We start from the raw sequence: 16,183 nt of genomic DNA, 5'->3' as shown, positions 1-16,183 counted from the left end.
GGAAGTACATAACAGGTGATGCCAAAACAAGGAGGAGGCAGCTATTTTCAGCATTTCCTTCCTAGTCTCTGCCCTACTATCCTGTAAACTGAATAGCCAAAGTGAAGCTCCAAATAAGCAGTAATGGCAACATTTGAATCTGTAGAGCGAACATGAAAAAAATGCAGTGAATCTTGTCTCTTTCCACCTTCAAAAGCAGGCAGTGAAATAGCTTAATATTAGCATTACTTACTAATAAAAATATTGATTTCCAAAAGTACAACAGATGAACAAAATCATAGAACTCTCAAGAACTGCCAAAATAACATGCCAGTGAGTCACCATCGTTTCTGAATTGCCAGTGATACATTTATTAAAGCGTGCACACTGCCTAAAAAGTAATTATTTTTAAATAATTTTTGCTTTATGTAATTTCCTGCAACTGTTATAACTAAATTGTTCTTTATTGCACAAAATATTGTTTTGATGACCTTGTTGCCATCTTTACATAGTATTGAAATCACTGCTTTCTACTAGCCAACATAAATCCAATCCAAGTCAACCTGATTGCAATCAGAGGACAAGTCCCATGAGCCTAATTGCCAGCTCATATTGTATTTCTTTCTTAAAGTATTTGACAAAATGAAATTTAAAAACAGATGAGTTGAGCATGAGGTTTTCTTCAACCCTACAGACATTTATACTTCAATTATTTCTTCTCTTTCCCTCTGTTTTTTGCCTATTTAAATTGTTCTCATCAACAATAATTTGTGTATAGAAAGACTGAAGAAGCACAGGATAACACTGAATAAAGATGCCCAACCATTTTATGTTCTTAAGTAGTTGCCAGGTGTTGCTCGGCTGGTCAGGATAAAACAGACGAACAGTTGTGGGCTCAGTTCAAACAGCTTTATTACATGCAAACACATCAGGATTGAGGCTTAATAACTTAAACTTAAATAAACTTATAAACAGACTGACAACTGTACTCATACATGTTAACACTCTGGCTGTTCTCTCAAAATGGCACTGCTGCCTGCACGTGCTCAGTATTTATATGCATGTGCCCTCACTTTGAAATGCTTGTTAAAGTTACAACACACACTCTGATCTACATCCTCTCTCTTTGAGAGGTCAATATTGAAAATGGCAACATTCATTGACATGCAATTCTACAGAAATGATCCTTTGACATGCATTATACAGAATTATACCATGACCCCCCATTATTATTCCAAAACGTGCATGCTGATTGGCCAGCGTACCCGATGTAAATCGAGTTAAACTAATGGAAAATGGTACGGTCACCCGGACTTTTTTCCATTAGTATAACTCTCTTTTTAAAACACTGTCTCGCTATGTTAAATGGGTTTAACATAGCGAGACAGCTTTAAAATAAGCAACGGAAATCTCCATTGCTTATTTTAAAGCTGTCTCGCTATGCTAAACCCATTTAAGATAGCGAGACAGGTTTTAAAAAAAAATCAACGGAGAAAGCAAGATCTCTGTTGCTTTTTTTTAGTGTTTCTCTATGTTAAATGAATTTAACATAGCGAGACAGATTTAAAATAAGCAACGGACATCTCCGTTTCTTATTTTAAAGCTGTCTCGCTATGTTAAACCCATTTAACATAGCGAAACACTAAAAAAAAAGCAACGGAGATCTTGCTTTCTCTGTTGCTTTTGCCCACAGCTCTGATGTACTGTGCAGGCACGCAGTACATCAGAACTGCCGTGGATGCCAGACATCTGCGGAAGGGCAGCAAACGGGCATTATACTATGCCTTTATTTAAGAAAAGTAATAGTTTCTTTTCTTAAATAATGTCATGGTATAATAGCAATAACCCACTTCTGGGTGTGGGTAATGCTGTATTTACCCACGGTCGGCTTTTTTTTGGTCCCTCGGGCTTCGCACTTGGGACCAAACCACGCCAACCGTGGGTAAATCCAGCATTACCCACACCCAGGCATGGGTTATTGCTATACTAATTCTTTGGCATGCAATCATATAGAACTAAATACAAATAAAACAATCATGTCCAGGTTGCTGTGCATTTTAGTCTAGGTCTAGAAATATGACCTGATCATGTGACATAAAAATTAGAAATGGGTTTAGCAACAGGGACTGTCTTTTAATGAATGTTCAACTTTAGGGACATCTGGGACATCATCAGGAATGGGAATAGGTATTGAGACTTGTTCTTCAACAGGAACATCGCCTGGGTTACTTTGAGATCAAGAGTCTGTATCATATGTAAGATGCTGTGATATTGATTCAGACACTGGAAGAAGATGCCTATGATTTTTTCTGTATTCTGTACCCTCAGATTCCACTAAGTAAGATCTTGGCTCAGTACATATAACTCTCACTTGACCAATTCAATCAAAATCTTTCACTGTTTGCATCCTCACTATCTCTCCTTCTTTCAATGGATGAAGAAGATTTATCACAGCTGGACCTCTGAAAGGAATGCTTTCTAAATAATTGGGCTTTGATTGCTCTGGTGTTTTAGCATTAGGCAGCAACAAACTGGAACGGATAGGCAAGGTTGTTCTGGTTTGCCTAGATAGAAATATCTGTGCAGGCAAGTCAAGTAAATTGTCACAGGGTATATTTCTGAGATTAAACAAATTCAAGAAGGTATCAGTACTGTCACACTTTGACCTGCTAGTAATTGCTTTGTACTTTGTACTGCATGCTCTTTCAGGCTGTTTGACTGTGGATATCTGGACTGCTAGTAATATGGATACAGTCTCACTCTTTTGCAAATTTCAGAAAATAACTAACTGGTAAACTGGGCACCTTTGTTAGAAATAACTGTGTGGACTACCATGGACTGAGAAATGATGTTTAAACTTAGTAATGACAGTAGTGGACATTAGGGTAGGTAGCAGATCAAGCTTGAACCAGTTTGAATAGATTCTACCACCACTAAATAATTCTGATTGTTCCACTGAAATATGTCAGTGGCTACTGTTGACCAAGGTAGTTCAGGAATCAGGCTTAGCTGAAGTGGCTCTTTTTGCAAATGTAATATAGTACTATTGCAGACTGAACAAGATGAAAGTACTTTATCAGTGTCTTTCAATAGATAAGGCCTATATTTTGGGAGCTTCGGAACCTGGGTGGCCATGATGCAAAATCTGGATGTACTTATGTTGTAAGGAAGTAAGAACAACAACTTTAGAACCTTTGAAATTGATACTATATCCATCAACATCACATCTCTGTAAGGAAAGTAAGGTTGCGTGTCTGTTGGTACACAAGATTGCTTTGACAGCCATCCAGCATTGATGATGTGGTTGAACTTTTGCAAAACTGGATCAGTCTTTGTATGATCTGTTAGCTCATCTAGTCTTGTGGTAGAAAAATTATGCACTTTCATGACAATGAAGTAAAAATTCTCTGCATTAAGCTTTTCTGTGGTATTTCTGGACAATCTGGATGAGGTAACAGCCAGATAAAGAAGTTTGCCTTTTGTATAGATCATCTTGAAGTTGTACAATCTGAGCATCATTCTTTGTAGTCTTGCTAGAGCTGTATGCATAGGCTTCTTTAAAATAGTGACTGGAGTTTGATGATCAGTCTTGATTTGAATATCTCAGCCATAAATATAATCATGGAACTTCGAACATGCAAACACAATTGCCAAAAGTTCCTCCTCAATTTGAGCATACTGCATCTCAGTTTGGGTATGAGTTCTAAATACATATTGGTCTGTCATCTTGGAGAATAACTAGAGCAAGACTGAACTTTGAAGCATCACAGGAAGGAATTACTGGTTTGTGGACATCATAGTATCTTAATGTAGGTGGACTGGCAATTCTCTTTTTCAGATCATCAAACACTCTCTGGTGTTCTTCCAACCATGACCGGGTAACATTTTGTCATGTTAGCTTTCTTAAATTTGCTGATAATTCACTGAAGTCTGGTATAAATTTGCCCAAATAATTAACCATACCAAGGAAATGCTGTAAGGCTTGGGCATTGGAGCTGGCATCTCAAGAATGGATGTTTGAAAAGTTCTGGCCATATGTCTGTACTGGTAAATAAATGACCTACATAAGTAACTTCTGGTAGCCTGAATTTACATTTCAGAGGACTGAATTTAAATTAATTTCATAAGCTCTGTCCAGAACTTTCCTGAGGTTTCTGTCATGTTCTGCTTCAACATTGCCTCCAACTAGTAAATCATACACTATTATAGCACATGGATAACCTGAAAAAAATTGCTCCATTGAACGCTGAAAGACTTCACTGGCAGAATGTATTCCAAAAGGCATTCTGAGAAATCTGTATCTACCAAGTAGTATGCTAAATGTAGTGAGTAGTGAAGATTTGCGATTAAGAATTGCTTGCAAAAGTGAACTCTTTGCATCTAAGACAGAAAAAACAGTGGCATTCGGCATGAGGGTAGCAACTTCCTCAACTGTATGCATAGGATGGTGGGGCCTCTTTAATGCTTTGTTTAAGTCTCTTGGGTCAATACATATTCAGATTCATTTGAGCTTTTCTTATGAGCGACTACCATGGAAGATACCCATTCAGTTGGTTCTGTAACAAATCACACCTTTTTATCTAAATAGGCCTTGACTTTGTCCTGCATAGCTATAATAACTCTTCTCACTGGTCTGACCACTAGACTGACCTCTGGGTCTAATTTCAAGGAGTACACAACTGGAAGTTTGCCTAGCTTGTATTTGAAAATAGCATACTCTGAGAAATAGCACTGGTGAAACTGGAACTAGGATATGTGCTTACATAATGGACTTCTTTGGTAAAAGTAATCAGTTTCATTCTTAAACTGTCTCTGAATCCTAATAATGACTGCACAGGTCTTCTGACTACATAAAATTGCAAGCTGTAACTGTTACCAGCTGAATAGCATGAAAACACTACTGAGCCTTTGGTTTGAATATCTTTACCTCCATAAGCAACAAGCTTCGCACAATTGGCCAAATTAAGTTGTTCATCAACTATTACTCTAGCAAATGTTTCTGCTGACAAAACATTGCACTTTGAACCAGTGTCTACTTTGAGCTCTGTGGGTTTATCATTGATCAGGACAGTACAATATGCTGTGTTCTTTGCCAGCAGATCTATTGCACTAACCTTTTCACCAACCACTGATACACCATCTACATAGAAAGTAGAGTTGCAGATTTCTATATGATCAACTTGCTTTTCTGAGTTACCTTTCTTAATAAATGAATGAGGCTTGCTTGATTAACAAAGCTTTTGAAAGTGGTTCCATTTTTTACACTTGTGACATTCTTGACCAAATGCTAAGCACTTTTCACTTTTAGACTCATGATTGGCACCACAGTTGCGACAGTTAACAATAAGACTTGACTTGGGTTTTGCTGACTTACCCCTGTGCTGGGCTGAGCATGTCAGTTTTACTAAGCTAGTCTTAGAACTTGTTGGAAAGTTACGGGTTCTCCCTTGGAATCCTGCAGGGGCTGCAGCTGCTGTGTGCTTAGGCCTGTTTCTGTTAGCCTGCATGCTGCCTACGTTTTCTCTAGAAGCTGTTGAAACCATGCTCTTATCACTTGCAAGCATATTTGTGTGCCTTTCTGTAAGCTCTTGTATTTGACAAATCTCTATAGCTTTGCTTAATGTTAAATCACTGTCACAAAGCAAAATCTTTCTCACAGCAGCATTATTAACACCACACACAAACTTGTCTTTTAACAGCTCATCTTTCAAATCAGCAACCTGCACATCTTAGCTTTGTTTTTCAAGTCAGTAATATAAGCTGTAAAAGTTTCTCCTGGCTTTTGGTCTCTTATATAGAAGAGGTGCCTCTCCAATGTAACATTTGTCTGGGGGTCTGGGAGTTACACATTTCTCTAAATTTATGTTTCAAGCACTCAGGGTCCTCCCTTGATTCAGCTTGTACAACAATATGATGGTTTTCCCCTTCTCCTGCATATACTGCTGCTGCATAAACAAATGAACGCTTTCTTTCAATGGCTTCTGACCACAATATTTTAAGCAAAATAAATGCCCTCGTATGTGCATCTTTATCAGAAAAAGCTGCTTGTATGAAAATATATTCCTGCTCAAATACACTCCAGTTCTCTGCACTATTACAATTAAGCACAAGTGGACTGGGCCTGTAAAATGCCACTGCCATGCCAAGACACAGTACTAAAGACCCTTGGAATTATATATGAACATACACACTTATATGCCATAAATTTATGCCAGAACATGTAACTATACCCACTAGTACAACAGACTATTTGAAATAACTTCACTTTGTAAAATAAGGTCACTATATTTTGCAAAACCATCATTGTAAGAAACACTTTGAAATGACTGTACTTTGCAAATGAACTGTACACAGCACAAGAAACTATTCAAAATGGCAGTACTTTGCGAAATAATTCTGTACAGTGTAAGAAACTTTTTGAAATAACTGCACTCTAGGAATAAAATGTGCACAGCCCAAGAAACTTTTCAAAATAACTGTATACTGACTGCAGTTTGCGAAATAACTGTATTTTGCATACATTAACTCTTCAAAATAATTTTACTGTAATAAAGCACACACTGCAAACACTTCGCACACGCTGAGATACTTCAAACAACTGTAGTTATACTCTGATTAGCTTTGGTTAATACAGAATAGTAGCTCATGTCAAAACATGGTAGTTTACTAAAAAACATGCAGTTGCCTTGTTTTTTTATGCTTATTTTTCCCCTTTATTGTACTCGCTATGCCCATTTGAACTCTTATCATGCTAGTTATAATTTTCCTGTGCTGATTTTACATTAAACATGCTCGTTATGCAAATCGGAAGTAATTCTATACATATTCATAAGTATTTCTGATAATTCTATCAAATGTCTTGGTTTTGAATATTCTGTTTAATTAATATTGCATTTTGTGGCTTTCGTTTGATTAATAATGTGTTTTGTGCTACTTGTTTGATTAATAATACGTTTTATGCATTGCAAATGCTTCGTATCATTTCCTTTATAAAATAAATCATTTATGTGAGTTTTGTTTACCTGAAGTTCATTTCTGGCCTTTTTTAAAATTATTTCAGCATTGTATCATCCAACCTGCTCAATATACCTTCACTGTTAACTCTGCACCCCATAGCTTGAAGGAGTTGCACTCTCTATCCACGTTCTGACACCATGTTGCTCTCTTTATCTGCAGAATGCAATTACTGGTGCCAGGCACTTTGTAAAGACCCTGGGAGCAGTAGATAAGCCAAAGGGCAGTGCAGAGAATTGGTAATGCATTGAGCCAGCCTTGAATCAGAGCTATCTTTTTCATGATTGCCTGATTGGGACATGCAGGTATGCCTCTTTTAGGTCTAAAGTCACAAGCCAAGCCTTCATGCCCAGCATGGGCAGAAGCTGCTGCAAGGTCAACATTTTGAATTTTGGTATATCCAGGAATGTGTTTAGAATAGGCAGGTCCAGTATTGGTCTCCAGGCTTTGTCCTTTCTGGGTACCAAGAACAGTCTTGAGTAAAATCCTTATCCCTGCTCTTGCTCTGGTACTTATTGAATGGCCCCCATATCCATGAGGGATGAGACTTGTTTTTGTGCCTCTGCCCATTGATTTTTTGGCAGATCTGGCCAACCATTTGCCTTTGGCAGGGTATGGAAGTGGAACTTGTAGCCTTGTGACACTATGTTTAGAAGCCATTTGTCCTGTGTTATAATGTGCCAATTTTGAGAAAAAAGTGCTATTTTTCCCCCTAAGGGTGCTGCCAGGAAATAAGTGTTTAGTGCAGGCAGGGGGAAGTCTTTGGGACTGTTTCCTGTAAGGTTGTGATTTGTGTTCTCCACTTTTGGAGGTAGAAGCACCCCATTGCTTTGACCTGTATGAACCTTGCGCCTGTGATCTGCCTCTAGGGCATCTGGATCTGCCCCTTTGAGGTCTGTCTGACACAGGAAAGGACCAATTCTTTGTAGGCCAGTGCCTACTAAACCTAGGTGGCTGTACTTGTAAAAAATCTTTGACAGTTATGGGTTCATTTCAAACAGCTTTATTACATGCAAACACATCAGGAGTGAGGCTTAGTAACAAACTTAAATAAACTTATAAACAGACTGACAACTTTATTCATACATGTTAACACTCTGGCTATTCTCTCAAAATGGCACTGCTGCCTGCATGTGCTCTCTATTTATATGCACATGCCCTCACTTTGGAATGCTTCTGAAAGATACAACACACGCATTGTTCTACACCAGGCCTGCAGTCTAGTAGACCATTAAGGAGCCTGATTGAAATTCCCACTTGCCTCAAAGCAATTTCTAGTTATGTGTCTTGCTCAAGCTCACACAGTAGGCAAATGGTGAAAAGATTCAAATTCTGTTCTCTTGGAACAGGAAACAGTTTATTACCAACTCTCTGTTATTTTCCAGAGAGAAGATTCATGGTGCTTGCTGTTGCTCAGAATTGGCAGCAACAGATGAGTGCACATGCACCCATATATATATTCACACTAACAGATCATATGGCACACATATACATTCATCACAGGTATACTTTCAGATCATGTAACAGGGCATGCAGTAATGTGAAACTAAACCATAACTATTTGATCAGTCCATTTAGATAATCTATGCAAATTGTATACAAAATTACAACCAGGTAAAAGTACTTTTGGTGTCAATAGTGTAAGGTCAATAGGGTGAGGATCTGAAGAAGGTTAAACATAACCGAAAGTGCTTATCCTGTATTTTATTTTGTTTTACTATTTGTTTTATATAATAAAGAGTTTTTAACAGTCTAATTAGAACTGGGAAGCTCCTACTTCGATCTCTGTTTGAATCGAGTGCTTTAGCTGTTTTTAACAGCTCAACAGTTCTTCTAAGAGCTGGTAAGCTTCAACTTAAACTGCTTTTTATCAAGTGCTTCAGCTGTCTTTAACAGCTCAACAGTTCCTGTAAGAGCTAGCAAGCTTCATCTTAAACTGCTGTTTATATCAAGAGTGCTTCAGCTGTTTTTACCAGTCCAACAGTTCTTGTAAGAGCCAGCAAACTTCTACTCTAACTGGTGTTTGTATCAAGAATGTTTCAGCGGCTGTCAACAGCTCAACAGTTTTAGCAAGCATCAATTTAAACTGCTGTTTCTAACAGCTCAACAGTTCTTGTAAGAGCTACCAAGCTTCCACCTAAATTGTGGTTTGTACTGAGAGTGTTTCAGTTATTTAAATATTTGAGAGCAAGAGGTGGCATGTTCATCCTTTTTTCTTACATAGTGTAAGGTCTGGTAGTCAATGGATTTAAAAATATCTTATACTTTGACAGCATTCTGCAAAGAAATACCTCATTTGTTTTTGCTGCTTTTCTGTGTACAACACACTTTTAGAGATTACTTGGTTGCTAACATTTTATTATGAAAGAGGCAGGCCACTCTGTGGACACAATAGACTTACTAAACATTTGCTCTGTTTATTAATATAGGTTTGTAGGTTCATAGGTAAGTACTAGGCTATCTGCCCGAGGGCATCTATAAGCCTAGCCAGAATGTGTTGGCTTTTCGCCACCTCCTTAGATTAGTTCCCTGTATGTTTTATTCTGTGTGAGGTTGCTTACATGACTGGATGACCAAGGTTAGAATTATTGCATGTGTAAAAACATTTCTTCTACAGCATCAAATTTTCCAGTGACCCTAGCTACTGGGATAGGGCATTACCATTACAAATGTGTACTGCTAAGATTGTACTGTGATACAGGATACAATATGAATAAGTTTTTCTGCCAAAACATTCTTGGAGGTTAAAATACATACATCAGTTTAAGATCTCTGCCTGATTAACCAGCTAATGTATATATATATATATATATATATATATATATATATATATATATATACATGTTAAACATTTAACATGCAGGATGGCTTTGTTAGGCAACTCATGTTCCATCAACTGCTTTCTTCCATTCCTTCCCTTACCTGCTGTAGATTTGTAATTTTGCTTTCTTCCCCCAGGCATTACAAGCAGAAGCAAAAAGGCTTTCCAAGTCTCACCCTGCCTTGAACGACCAGCTGAACACCAAACAGAGAGAGATGAAAGACAGCTGGGTGCAACTACAGCAAGAAGCCAAACTAAGGTGACAAACTCTTTGAATTTTAAATGGGTTTTCAGTTTAACTTTTTCATATTTTGAGGTTTTACATTTGCATGTTGGTGGGTTTTTCCTCACTTATGCAATATCTGAATAAGTAGTATATCCTTTACTTTACTATCAGAAGGCTTAGTTTCTCCAGTTTAGTATGTTATTAGACATTATTCATACTAGTGATGTGATTTTTGATGAGCTGCTGCTGCAGCTGATGATGATGAAACAATTGGCATACACATAGCTGGTCATGTCTGCATAAAAACTCTAATTGGTGGCTATATTGTACATGGGCAGCCACGGTGGTGCAGCGGTTAGAGTTGCCACTTCACAGCAAGAGGTTCTCCGGTTTGATCCTCAGCTGAGGTGCCTTCTGTGTGGAGTCTGCATGTCCTCCCTGTGGTCGTGTGGGTTTCCTCCGGGTGCTCCGGTTTCCTCCCACATCCCAAAGACATGCTGTAGGTGGATTGGACACTCTAAATTGGCCCTAGGTGCGAGTGTGTGTGTGTGTGTGTGTGTGTGTGTGTGTGTGTGTGTGTGTGTGTGTGTGTGTGCCTTCTGTGGAAGGTTGGGCGCCGGGCTGGCAACTCAACACCATAAAACTCCACTGCCAATCATGAGCAGACAGGTGATCCACTGTGGTGACCCCTAACTGGGAAAAGCCGAAAGAAGAAGAAGAAGAAGGTGGCTATATTGTACATCCCATAGCTTGGAAGGAAGGAGATGGCAAAAGGCTTATAATCAAAATTAGGCAGTGGACAGTTAAGACTAAAAATACAGGGACTACTGACTTTTATCTTCCAGTGATACTCCCATATATAAAGAAGATGTGGGAAATGACAGAATTAATGGCAGAGGGAAGGCATGGCTAGACAGCAAGGTCACCACATAGGAGATGTTGCAAGTAAAATGCTTGATGTGTTCCTCAACAAAGAAGCATACAACATGAGTGGGTATCACAGAGCCAGCATGGTGTCAGAGAATTTTAAAATATTTAGCCTAAAATTTCTTATTAGAAAGTGATGTGAATGATTAAATAGGTTAGATTTCTGGTATTCGATGACATCATTGACCCTGTGGATAAGCAGTATCATGGGTTTATGCACCAGAGGTCTTGCATTTTTAGTTTGATACAGGTCTTTGTCTATGTCAAAGCTGAATGCAAAAGATAAGTCATTTTTACTATGTATGTATGCAACTATGTATGTATGCATGTATATATATTATGTTTTATTCTAGTTATACTTAACTACTGGATTAAGATTCTGTAGTGCCTTTTTTCATGAATGATCCAGAAATATTCTGTTTAAATCACTCATTCATGTGCCATGAAACAGAATGTTAGAGGCAGGTGAACTAAGTTTAAAGTTTATTTATTGGGGTGCCTAAGTCCAAGCATCATACAAAATAGCCTTCTCCAAATAATCCAAAGAGAAAACATCTCACAGCAACAGCTAAATGTATGCATGTTAAATGTAACACAATAAATAAAATTATGGGGTGTGTTATTAAAAATGAGCAAAATGCATTTAATGCCAAAATCCATGCCTAGGGTTTACTACTCCTTACAGAACAAATAATACTTAAGTGATGTCGTGAAAGATGATTAACTCTCCTGTGCTTGAAAGCAGGGAGGTAGTGAGTTCCAAATAACTAGAACCAAATTCGCAAAAGAATGTTGCCCATCTGAATCCGATCATATCTATTGAATTAACAGAAGCCCTTTACCAGAAGAAGAGAGATGGCAAGGGCTTCCTACAGGGAATGAAACACTTGGGAATACAAGTCCCAACACCTTTAAAATTAACGACAGTCAACAGAATTCTGAACGTTACATTTTAAAGCATTTTTGTTTGGGGGGGTTATTCCCCCTCTCCCTGCCCCCATAATCGCTGATCGCTGACACAGGGAGGTTGTCCTTCCAAACCTGTTCTACCTATATTTTATATATATATATATATATATATATATATATATATATATATATATATATATATATACTAACTATAACAGTACCTTAGAGTAGGGTAATTAATCAAAGGTATTGCAGCCATACAGTTGGTGTATATTCCCCATCAATGAAGTGTTCCCTGCTCTGAGGATTAGAATTGCAATCCTCAGATTTGCAGCAGACATAATTTGGTAAATTGAGATTTAAGGGGTCAACAGTGCATTTAGAAAAAGGGGTCCTTAGTCACAGATGGTCTTTGTAATGCAGAACTAATAGTTTAAACACTGATCAAGCTACAATTCACAGCCATTGTATTTCTCACAAGACAGGGACAATATGACCATAATGAGAAGTACTCTTCAGTACAGTATTAGGTGAACTTTCACCTTTATTGCAGTCAGGTCACGTCAGTGTCCAAGAGACCAACATGCATATCACTGCAGTAAAGAAGGCCATATAACATCAGATCATCAGTTGCTCTTTCCATGTAGCATCTGTGTAATAGATTTGTTAATTCAGCAACTGTTCCTGAGATGAAAATGCAGTAAATTTATTACTGATGCCATCTTTCTCTTAACTAACAGCACTTTATCCAGAAATATCCCAAAGTAATTTACCCCTGTGAGACATCCTGTCTATTTTCCTACTAAAAATAGTTGGGATAAATAAGAGGCCTGAAAATGTGGAGCAGTGGCATGCACTGTAGCATTTTCTAACACTGACTCAAGACAGTCTTCAAGTGGGCTGAAGTAAAAAACATGTTTTTGAGAAAAGGTGAGGTTAACTGTATATCAACATAACAACCATATTGTGCCCCATCATCATTAGTACCTTTTGTGTTGTAGTCTATATTGTGAACAATATGAGTCAAGGCGGAAAGCTGAAGAACTCCACACTTCAGCATGTAGCTATATAAAGAATTAACTCTACCTATTACCCACTGGAGTTGTCCACAAACCAAGTAAGATCTATGTGTGAAAGGCCACAGCAGGAATGCAGGTGTTCAAGAAAACTTGTGTCCTATGCTGCCAAGAGATCCAGGAGAACAAGATTAAATATAATTGTTTTTCACTTGCCTTCTTGAGGTCATTTGTAACCTTTGAAATGGCTATCTTAGCTCTGTCTTGAGAGTGGAAGCCATTTGGAAGATAATCCAAGAGAGTGTCCAAGAGACAATGAGCTGTTAGAAGGGAATACAGTTTACCATAAATCACCTTTTCAGTAACCTTACAAGGGCTTCTTCAATGGAAAAATTGATCATGCATTTTTAGTGAAGATTGAATGATACCTACTTCTAAAAAAAATTACGTTGTGAAAAAATAACCAGATCAAGGACATCAAAGCAAACTATAACTGGTTTTATAAACATACAGTCTGCTCTACAAACACGTGATGCAGAGCTGAAATCACATTCATGGTCTTCTCAAAGTCAGAGCAGTCACAAGTCAGTCAACAAAACTGGAGGGCATGTGATAGATGAACATTTTAGCGCTCTGAAAAAGCACCATGAAGAAGTAAAAGCCTAATTCTGGTAGACTTATCTGTGAAAAAATTGTACAGTCTCTTCATACTGAGGAAGAAAAGGGTCTTCAAGTGGACAGAGATAGGCAGGGCTGAACAGACTGCAGCCTACCCGTAAAAGCTTGGTTGGGTGATATGATGCAGCAGAAATCTCAAAGGCCAAAAGCACTGTCTTCTTACATGTCCTTCTTAACTGTATGCCAGATAAATTGTTCTCCAGTCTAAGTTTGTCCTTCAGAAGGCTGGAATACCTATTTAAGCATTCCAGCCTATATCCCTTCTTTTATGTTTCATGCAGATCATAATTATAATACTATTCAATGGATGGGAACAGACCTGCTGGATGCCCATAAACAGGAAATAAATGATCTGATTCTGAGGTCACTGAATAATTATAAAAAAAAAAAAAAAAAAAAAAAAAAAAAAAAATAGGCCTCCATACCATTTTTTAATGGATATTCTAGACTAAACTTGTTGGGTGGCAGTAAGATGAAGGCAAGACTCTGTCACACCTGCAGACTAAATTACTAAATTAAAAAAAATAAATAAACTAAGATGCTCAGAGGCTTACCTTGCTTTGAGAACATTTGGGTACATGTTATAGAGCTGTGGTTCAGAGACCCATTCTGCATCTCACAAATGCCTGATTTCAACTCCTCCGACTCAGTTCAGTTAACTGAACAAGAGAGAGATGCAGTCTTTCAAAAGTAGGATTATAGAACTAATTTGTGAGCATGAAGTGCTCCTCACCCAGATAGCAATAAACAACACAAACTTCAGTTTTGTAACATGTTATTGCATCTCTTCTATAGCACCTCAAAAGCATGATCACTTCCTTAATAAATGTATAATTGACCTTATAAAGTAAAGTACTTTTCTACTCAGTGATTTAAGGTATCATTTTAGTGACTGGGGAAACTATGCCTTAATCAGTGACTGAGCTCAAAACTACTAGATTTTTATGACCTTCAAAAGTCTGAAAATATAGTAAAAATACTGATGACATGCAGAAATATACTGAAAGTCATCCTAACAAACAGTCCAGTTCTAGGATAACCTTTACCTTTTGTTCTAACTACAATGCTCTGACATTCCTCATATACACCAAACCAAACTTAATAAGATGATACTACCTTTAAAACACTTTCTAAGTCAGCTACTATGGTACCTTGAAAAATCACCATGCATCAGTCAGTTGCAACTGTATGTTGGCTCCCCTCATAACTTATTTGTTCATTGTCCATGCTCCTTTACAACATTTTAAACTAGTGCGCTGTTAAATATATCCCCCTTGAGGCAAATGTATCGTGAAAACATTTGTAATAAACCTGTACAATGGAGTTGCAAAATAAGCTAATTATTAAGTTAAAAAAAAAGAACAAAGCCTTCAAACTTTACATAGTTCAACCCAACATGCCACATGTCAATTCCATCCATAAAGAACTTTCTAAAATGGTCCTTTTTAAAATTCTTGGAGAAAACACTGCATCATATATGTTTAATATGACTACAAAAATTACACCATAATACTATAGATTTTAATCTTATTGTCTGAGGGTCAGACAGGTGCCATCTGAAGAGATAGCTTTTTACATGAAATCTAACAAAGCCTGTAAACATACATACTGGTTTAAACAAGCAAGGAAACCAAGATTTAATACTTGGCCTTGCTTGTCCTAATCTTCTCTACAGGTGCAGTGGTTTATTTATGCAAAGAATAAACTAAATGATCATTGTATATGATGTAGATGATAGTACAAACCAGATGGACTTTCAAATCTCACCCAGTTTGGTCACAGATAATTGCTAATTCTTCTTTTTCTGGAAGTTTAGAATCCTCTCTTATTACCTAAGTAGAAGAAATTGATTTGAGGTAACGCTCCTCAGAAACAGATCCAGTGTTAACCCTCTGCTATTTTAATAATAAATTACTCAAAAGAGAGAACAAACTGCTTTACCTGAACCAAAGAAGACTAACATGCCAAAAGCATCATGGCTTCCCTCCGACATCCACAACTTAGATAGATGGAGAGTCAAAGCCTTGGAAAATTAGAAAAGAAGTCCACATAGTGATAATCTTTATCACATCTGTCTACAGCTTAGAAAGTAATGTATACTTGAAACAAAGTATCATGGTAACCAATCACAGAAATCCTAATCTAGGCTGTACTTGAAAACCACAAAAGAACTAACAAAGCCAATAGCAGATAAAACTAAGCATTCGGCCAACACAGAGAGTTTAATCTTAATGGGTTCAAAAGCTTACTTTCTTCAGTAGGCATCTCAAAATGTATAGTTGCTGCAAATAACTATTATCTACCTTTGGCATAAAAATGCTAGGGTTAACAAAAGCATCCCTTCCACCCATTCATACAAATCCACCCTAAGGCAATTGTTAAACAACTGAAAAATATGGGCAAAAGCAGCAGACTCCAAGAACTCACTACAAATAGCTCACTAAGGTGATAAGGTTACGGTAGCAGGCTCTGCTCCACCTTAGTAATGTGTTAATGTGTTCTAGGCCTTGTTCTTCTTAAAATAGCCTGTATACGTTCCACGCCTACAGTAACTCCATCCCTGGTTAAATCTGATCACAAATTACTGAGCTTTTCATTTAAAGTCTCTGACAC

General features: G+C 37.6%; 1 protein-coding gene across 1 annotated transcript in view; it reads left to right on the top strand.

The window, feature by feature from the left end:
* SPTBN5 (spectrin beta, non-erythrocytic 5) overlaps positions 1–16,183 on the top strand; it is a 1,783,454-nt gene that overhangs the window by 1,128,954 nt on the left and 638,317 nt on the right. Inside the window, exon 44 of the mRNA XM_044073536.1 lies at positions 9,952–10,073. Within this exon, the coding sequence (XP_043929471.1) occupies positions 9,952–10,073 (122 nt within the window). The remainder of the gene's footprint in view (positions 1–9,951; positions 10,074–16,183) is intronic.

This window comes from Protopterus annectens, chromosome 6.part0, assembly GCF_019279795.1.
Source record: "Protopterus annectens isolate FY-2018-M chromosome 6.part0, PAN1.0, whole genome shotgun sequence".
Taxonomy (NCBI): Eukaryota; Metazoa; Chordata; order Ceratodontiformes; family Protopteridae; genus Protopterus; species Protopterus annectens.
This window is presented reverse-complemented; position numbering and strand designations above follow the sequence as displayed.